General features: G+C 24.7%; 3 protein-coding genes across 3 annotated transcripts in view; 1 reads left to right on the top strand and 2 right to left on the bottom strand.

Annotated features, from left to right (window-relative positions):
* Phum_PHUM257880 (60S ribosomal protein L27e, putative) overlaps positions 1-333 on the bottom strand; it is a gene marked incomplete at both ends in the record, with an annotated part of 869 nt that extends 536 nt beyond the window's left edge. Inside the window, one exon of the mRNA XM_002426472.1 lies at positions 162-333. Within this exon, the coding sequence (XP_002426517.1) occupies positions 162-333 (172 nt within the window). The remainder of the gene's footprint in view (positions 1-161) is intronic.
* Positions 334-1,397: 1,064 nt separating this feature from the next.
* Phum_PHUM257870 (uncharacterized protein) lies at positions 1,398-1,921 on the top strand (the record flags this gene model as incomplete). Its single annotated transcript, XM_002426471.1, has 3 exons — positions 1,398-1,458; positions 1,530-1,602; positions 1,699-1,921. 3 exons carry the CDS (start codon positions 1,398-1,400, stop codon positions 1,919-1,921), a joined length of 357 nt encoding a protein of 118 aa, XP_002426516.1.
* A 2,059-nt stretch (positions 1,922-3,980) lies between these two features.
* Phum_PHUM257850 (uncharacterized protein) overlaps positions 3,981-8,065 on the bottom strand; it is a gene marked incomplete at both ends in the record, with an annotated part of 14,756 nt that continues 10,671 nt past the window's right edge. Inside the window, 11 exons of the mRNA XM_002426470.1 lie at positions 3,981-4,431; positions 4,513-4,658; positions 4,729-5,178; positions 5,247-5,442; positions 5,528-5,681; positions 5,775-5,931; positions 6,017-6,108; positions 7,093-7,271; positions 7,346-7,453; positions 7,529-7,668; positions 7,750-7,988. Coding sequence (XP_002426515.1) covers positions 3,981-4,431; positions 4,513-4,658; positions 4,729-5,178; positions 5,247-5,442; positions 5,528-5,681; positions 5,775-5,931; positions 6,017-6,108; positions 7,093-7,271; positions 7,346-7,453; positions 7,529-7,668; positions 7,750-7,988 — 2,312 coding nt within the window. The remainder of the gene's footprint in view (positions 4,432-4,512; positions 4,659-4,728; positions 5,179-5,246; positions 5,443-5,527; positions 5,682-5,774; positions 5,932-6,016; positions 6,109-7,092; positions 7,272-7,345; positions 7,454-7,528; positions 7,669-7,749; positions 7,989-8,065) is intronic.

Below are 8,065 nucleotides of genomic sequence, written 5' to 3'. Positions count from 1 at the left end.
ATTAAATGATTATAGTTCAAAACCTAAAACAAATTTTATTCCTGAATAAAGTTTGCAAAAAAAAAAAAAAAAAAAAAAACTTATTTATAAAATTTATTCCTTTTAAGTTCTTACCTTTAAAAATGGCTTAATTTTGGATCTCTTGTGAATTTTCTTTTTACCCATTCTTTTGTGTACTTTTTTTGGATATCTATCAATTCCAGCTACTAAAGCATGGCCATATTGTTTGGCAGATGTACCATCGTCGTAGTTTCTAAGTATGATGGCTTTCTTTCCAGCATAACGCCCACTTAGAACTAAAACGACTTTGCCTGGTTTCATAATTTTACCCATTTTGACGTCTGAAATTAAGCGAACAAATAATATACAGGTGTACTTTATATAAAAAATTTCACTAAAAGAAAATGTACAAGTAATAATATAACTTAAACATAATAAACTTTAATAATTTTAAATACTTTAAGAGATCAAACTGTTTATTTATAATATTTTAATTCAATATTGAAACACATTTTAATGAAACTTGCTGTGCATCAACGTTAAAACAACAAAGTCATAATTTTGAAGCACGCATAAACATAAAAATATATTTTTTTTAAAATAATACAAAAAAACTTACTATATAATGATACTTTATTTAGAATTTAACTACGGATGATAAAGATTACCAACGATAAATATTAATTAGAACCAAAAGTCCTAAAGATTGTAGCCATTACAGCTAAAAGCTACGATAACAGTACCACGTTTTTCTACTGCCACTGACAGTATTTTTTTACAGTGTATTTATTTAAAAATATTATAATAAATTTTTTATTTTTATTATTTATTATTAAAGCATTATTATCAAATTTAAATAAAAAAAACTTATTCTATTGATTTTTTTAACATTAAAAATACATTATTATTAAAAAAGTTTTTTTTCCAAAATATTGATTTTTGTTTAAATTTCTTGTGATATTTATTAAATTTTGAAATTGAAAGGTTTTTCTTGTTCTTTACTGCATTTAAAAAGATAAGAGAAAAGTTTGTTTTCAAATCCCATTTAGTTTAACATAATCCTAACTTTATTTTTTTGAAGGCTTTCACTTATTTATTTTACAGTAGTAATATAAAATTCTTTTATTAAACTTTACTTCTACCGTATATTATTTATAAGTATTGAACAGGTTATTATTTTAAAGTTTATCTTCACAAAAAAAAAAGTACTTTTCAAACAAAACAATACAGTTTATATCATTCCTTTACTTTAATTAATTTAATTTCCAACTTAAATTTATTAAATTTTAACGTCATTAAAATATCGATTGATTAAAATTTAATCTAAAATAGAAAACAAAATACATAAAATAGTAGATATTTCATTTAAAAGAAATTAAATTTTTTAAAATTTGAAAATGTTATCATCAATGCTGAAAGAACATCAAGTAAAACAGGCTAAATTAAAAGAGTTGCAGGGTACAAATAATAGAAATTGTATATATTTGATATGGTTAATGAATATACTAAATGGTTTTTTTTTTATTTAGAGCACAAAAGAAAAGAAGCAATCGGAGCAGCAAATAATTTAACTCAAGCATTAATTGATCACCTTAATGTCGGGTATAAAAACAAATATGAGAATGCAATTTTAAAAATTTATTTATTATCAGTTTTATAAAAGTATTTAAAATTTTTTTTTTTTTTTTTTTTTTACAGAGTGGCTCAAGCTTATTTAAATCAAAAAAAACTAGATGGTGAAGCTAAACAATTGTATTTAAGCGCTGTAAAATTTTCAAAACAAACTCAACAATGGTTATCGTTAGTTGAAAGTTTTAGTAATTCTCTTAAAGAAATAGGCGACATAGAAAATTGGTCAAAAACTATAGAAAATGATATGAAAATTATAACAACTGCTTTAGAATGTGCTTATAAAACATAAACATTATATTAAAATTAAAATAATGATTGAAAATTTTTTTTTTTTTCGATAATATTTATTAAAAATATATAATATATTTTATTGTACTCACCATAAGTTTTTTTTCATCAGTGAAATTTTTCGGCTTCCTTAATCTATTTTCCTCTTTAGTTTGTTTGTATTAATGGTTTTCATCGATGATTTACCTGAAAAGATTTTGATCATTTTAGATAAAGAAAATTATAATTAAACAAAGTTTTTTAAGTTTTTCAAAGTGTCATAAGTCCAACCTAAGAATTACAATGAAATTTGTTATATTTAACAGTGTTCATATTAAAACATTTTTTATAAATGCATATTTTCTTAATCTTGTATAACTTCTACAATTAATTATTGCACAATAGAATAATGTGAATTAAATTTAATAGAGATATTTACCTGATTTCATTTCATTTATCGTAATAAAATTGAAATCCTAAATTTGTACCATTCACATAATCTATCGATAAAGTACATAAAAAATTTTTGTTACATAACAAATTAGTAAAAGAAAAATTTTTTAAAAAATTTTATTCAATTGTATTATTGCTATAATTCTAAACAAAAAAAAAAAAAACAAAAAATTTAATAAGTTGATTAAACTCAGTTCATTTTATTATTATTAAATTTTTACATAAAAAATAAAATAATTAAGTATATATATATATATAAAGGCCCAAATTTTATATATATTTTTTTTTTTTAAAAATAATAAAAATTTTTATTAAACACATTATATATAATAATTAAGTACAAATAAATTTTTAACAAAATTTATATAAAATTTAATTAAAATATATATAAGAATATAAAAATGGCAATTAAAAAAGCCACATTATTTACTTATACCTATAAATCTGCTTTGGTAGATTTTATTTACATTACATAAAAGAGATTTTCAAATAATTCATCATCTATTATTATTATTATTATTATTGATATATAAATATATGTATTTATGTATTTTAAAATTAAAATTCACAATTAAAAAAATTTCATTAATACTTTTTAATATTTAAGTGATGTACATTAATTGTTATTAAAAAAAACTTACATAAAAATAATTAATAATAAGTAAAAATTTTCTTTTTTTCTTTCTATAATTGTTATTTATTAAATGATTAATATTTAATTAAAAAGGACGGATTAAATTTAATTCCTTTTTTTTTTATTAAAAACTTTAATTTAAATATTTAGTAAAAACTAAATCACATAAAATTAGTCAGATTAATTTATTTCATTAAAAAATACTATTAAAAAAAAAAAAAAAAATAGGGACGACACGTTATGCAATACTGTTTTTAAATAAATAACAAAAAAAAAAAAAAATTAAACAGCCAATGAATGTATTTATGTATGTTATTTTAACTAATAATAATAATAATAATTCTAATTGGTAATTTTATTAATTTACAATTCCCCCCCTCCTCTCCCACCATTTTCTTGCTTTTTATGTACAACAATAAAAAAAAAAAAACAATGGCTTATGTGTATTTATGTATCTTTCATTTTATGTATTTGATTTACCCAATAAATAAAAAAGTAAATAAATATTATCATCACGTCCAAAAAAAAATAAAAAATAAATTGACTACAAAAATATCATTTAAACAAAAAAGTTAATAAATAATTTGAGATTAAAAAATTGATTGATTATTTAAAACAATTTGATTTTACCTATAAAAAAAAATGTGAGCTATAATTAATGGCATTAAATATTTAAATGGAATGTTAATATGATGCCATCATAATAAAAATTTAATTTTTTACCCTAATTAAAATTATTATTACTATTTTTTGTTATTATTTATACAATATTAATACAGTTCAGTATAATATTATTTTTGTCTTGTTTTCAATATGGAGGAATGTATATAATTTTAACCTTTTTTTAATCTATAGATTCAAAAAAAAAAAAAAAAAAAATTAATAAATAACAATTACCCTGTCGTATGAGAACAATATTAAGGGTTTCTACTATTTTAAATCAAATGGGTAAATTTTTCTTCACCATTAATAATTTTATTTTTGTTATTATGTATCAGCTCTCGTTGGGATTTTCTTTTATCGTTATTTGAGATATGTAGGGTCCTCTCGTTCTTAAACTCGACGACGTTCTTCCTTCTTCTTTTTTATTTTTCCCATAGTGATAATTACCTACAGGCCCACTTCCGGATGAGCTCAATTTATTTAAATAATTAACGGTTTTTTTAACGGAATTGCAAGTTGTTAAATCATCCAGTTCCATTCTTCTCGGAAGGGATGATGTGTAAACTCTGCTGTTTTGTTCTTTTTCAAAATTCCTAGGCAACGAATCCGAATTTTGAATCCCTCCTTGGTTAATCCTGATTCTATTTTCTTGACTTTGTGCATTATTGTGACGATTTTGCATGACGGATTGTACGGATTCGTATTCGTAATAATTGGATACGGGTCTTTGGTGAATTTCTCTATTATCCCTTCTTTGAGAATGATAATGTTGTTTTTTCCTACTGTTAAAACAAATATAAAATGAAACAAAATGGTTTTTTACAACAAAAAATTACTCAAAAAAATAAAAAATAAATACTTACTTGAGATGATGTTGAATTTCTTCGTAATTTACATAATGTGAAAATTTAGCCGAATCCGTTATTCCCATTCTGCTACCAGGTCTACCCATTTCTCCATATACGTCATAATTATCAGATCGAAAATTTATCTTTGGATTATCTAATTTCTATAAAATAAAAAAATTATGAGTATTTTCCAGCTTGAATAAAACAAATCAAGGTTTTTTAGTAACGAACCTGTTGAATGGCTTGTTCAAACTTTTCCTCTTTATCATCAAAAGGATATTGTCCTTTTCTTTCCACGTGTTTCTTTTGATGTTTTGCTCTTAATTGATGTATACGTTCGCTCCTACTCTGAGATAAACTCTCCTTCGACTCATCACCCTTTTTCTCATTATTGCTGCTTTTATTTTCCATGCTAAATTTCCTCTGCCATTCCGTCTCCTTATCACTAAAATCGTAACTTTTTTTTCTAGGTTTTTGATCGGCAGAACTACAACTATTCAAATCCTCATCGTATAAAAGTCTTTGGCTTTGAGACGAATATATATTCCTATTGTTTCCTTCCTTGTATGGATCACTGACCACGGGATTGGATTTTCTCGAATAGCTACCCCTAATGTTTTTTTCATCTTCTTTAACATTATATTTTTGATCAAAGTAATTAGGTACGCCGTTGGTTTTACTCTGAAAAAAGCAGTACAAAGTTATAAATGACATTTAAAAAAAAAAAAAAAAGTCTAAGAGTCACATACTTGAATTTCCTGTTGTTGCCTCACTAATAACTTCCGGTATTGTTCTTGAATTTTTTCATATTCTTCTTGAGCAGCAATTCTTGCGTCATCTTTTACCTTTTCCGGATTAACTTCTTCCTTTTTAAAATCCTCACCATCTTCGTCATCTATTTCTATTTGATATTCCGAATCCATTGTTTTCCTGTGTTTTCCAAACCTTTAATAAGAAAATTTTGCGTGATATTTTTTTAAATAATTTTTTTTTTTTTTTTTTGGAGGGGGGGGGGGTAAAATTTACAAACCTAAACATCGATCCGATCCCTTTAAGCAACCCGGCTTTCTTTTTGTTGTGCTGTTTGGAATCTCTTATAGCGTTTAATGATAACTGTCGCGGAGTTCCTCTGCTTAAAGAATTAAAATCATCCGGTTCGTTACTTCCACCAAAACTTTCTTCTTCTGATACTGCTGAAATAGTCATATAAAAAAAAAAATACAATTATTATTATTTTCTTAATATTTTTTAAAAATAAAAAAAATTTTTCAACTTACGGGTTTCCATGTGATTTCTTAAACCTAAAGGTGCTTCGTAACTTCTATCTACGGCAGCTCTAAAACTTTCATTGCATCCTCTACCTCTGACAACCCTAATAGCACCCTGCCCGTTCCTATACGTATAAGCTGGATCAAGGTCTTCAGCCATTTGAACCTGAAATCATCGACGGTTTGAATGTAATTTTTGTGGTTTATTCCAAAAAGAAAAGGTTGGAAAAAAAAAAATTTTATAAACATACTTCTTGAACCATTGTTTGAAGAGATTCTAAACTTGAAGATTTTTTCATTCCTAGAGCAGGCCCAATGTCCAATTTTCCTCGTGATACATTTTCTGTAATTAATATTAAAAAAAAAAAAAAAAACCGTTTTAATTTCAAATCAATAATAATTTACACATGAAGTCGTGTAATTAAATTTTGATAAATATAAAAAAAAAATTATTTAAATTTGTCTGATTGAAGTATATATATATATATATATATATATATATATTATAACCCTGTAATATTATTAGGGTAGTAGTTCTGTGGCTTTATCATTTATATACATACCATTTGTTAAATTATCAGTCACTGACATGGCAATTGATTCCGCTGAACCAGGTCTTACAAGGGCTCTACCGGCTACAAAAAAATAAACAAAACCGCTTTTATGTTAATTACAGATCATGCAAATACAATTAATTACTGCTTGTTAAAAATCATATATATATAAAAAGATTTTTAAAAGCAGAAATCATTATTTTTAGAAATATTATTGGTATAACAAATATTCTGAAAGAACGGAGAAAAAACAAACGTCATGCTGCTATTAATCAACATGCAGAAAAAAAAAAAAAATTTTCTTAAATAAAAAAATTTGGATATAAATGTGCAAATAAAACAAGAAAATCAAAAAAGTATATAGAAAAGTTTTAAAAACGAATATACACGCACACACACACACACATTTTAATAGAGTTAACTTATTTTCCTATCACCTTTTATTCAACAAAAAAAAATATATATATATATATATATTACAAATATTTTTATTTTTGCAAGATAAGCAGCTTGTGATTGATTGGTGACAAACAAACAAACGCCATTTTGCCGGCAAAAAAGATGACGTTTAAAAAAAAAAAAAAAATGTCTTCATCCGTCAATTTAGTGTTATAAATATGTTAATGATTATTTTACGCAAACATTTTCAATCTGTGTTTTCATTTACGACAACTATTTTAAAAAAAAAAAAAAAAATTTATATATGTGTGTGAAAACAAAGAAAATAAACTAACGTTCGAGTAATTCCTGTCGGATTTCAGCAATTTTATTACTGATTTTAGCTTTCGTCTGATCCGTTTGCAAATTCTGCTGTTTTTCTTCTCTCTTTTTCTTATTCCTTCTATACGTATCGGTATTTTTGGCATCTAATGTCGCATGTCGTTTTTCAGACATACTCTGACGTCCGATTCCATCCCGTGAAAATCCTGCCGCATTTTCATCTAATGATAATCTAGAAAAAATAACAATGAAATTTTAAATTTCGAATAAGGTACAATAAAAAAAATCAAGATTAGGGATACTCACTGGCTAGCATAAGCAACATCTCGTCCCGTTAAATTTTGATTATTATTATTATTCGAAGGATTAGAATCGGAAATTTTATAATTTTCAGGTGGTTTTCTAGAAGAGTCTCTGTATAAAATGTTTTTAATTAATTACACGATTGATTAAAATAATAATAATAATAATAATAATATTAATAGTTACCTGACTGTATTGGCATCCATTTGATAATCTTCTTCTATTAATACCGGTTCAGCAGCAACGGGATTTATTGTAGGGCTATTTAATTGTTTTCCATTTGGATTGGACACGTTATTAATGTTCCATGTCGTTTCGTGTGTCGCCTATTTTCCACAGAATATTAATTTAAATTTAAAAAATTTTTTTTTTAAAATGAAAATTATCGAAAATTAAAGATTACTCACCCTGTAATAACTTTCGTTTCTCAAGGCATTATTGTTTGCCGGATGATTGGGAAGATGGCCGGTTAAACGATCTATGACTGGATTCCGGGATGAGGAAAATTTTTGCGACTTATGACTATTATTGCTCATATAAGAATCGTTGTTTGATTTATCGAATTTAAATGAATTATCCGATGGTGGTAAAAAAATAACCGTCGAGTCTGAGGTTTCACTGCATATGGAATGGTCGGGAGTGATGCCTTCAGCATCCGATCGACATATATCAACTCCTATTGGAAAATAAAAAAAAAAAAAAATTTTGTAGAGTATAATATTA

Source organism: Pediculus humanus, genomic scaffold (genome assembly GCF_000006295.1).
Source record: "Pediculus humanus corporis 1103172107631 genomic scaffold, whole genome shotgun sequence".
In the NCBI taxonomy this organism is placed as follows: Eukaryota; Metazoa; Arthropoda; class Insecta; order Psocodea; family Pediculidae; genus Pediculus; species Pediculus humanus.
Note: the sequence above shows the minus strand (reverse complement) of the source record. Positions and strands in the feature narration are given on the sequence as shown.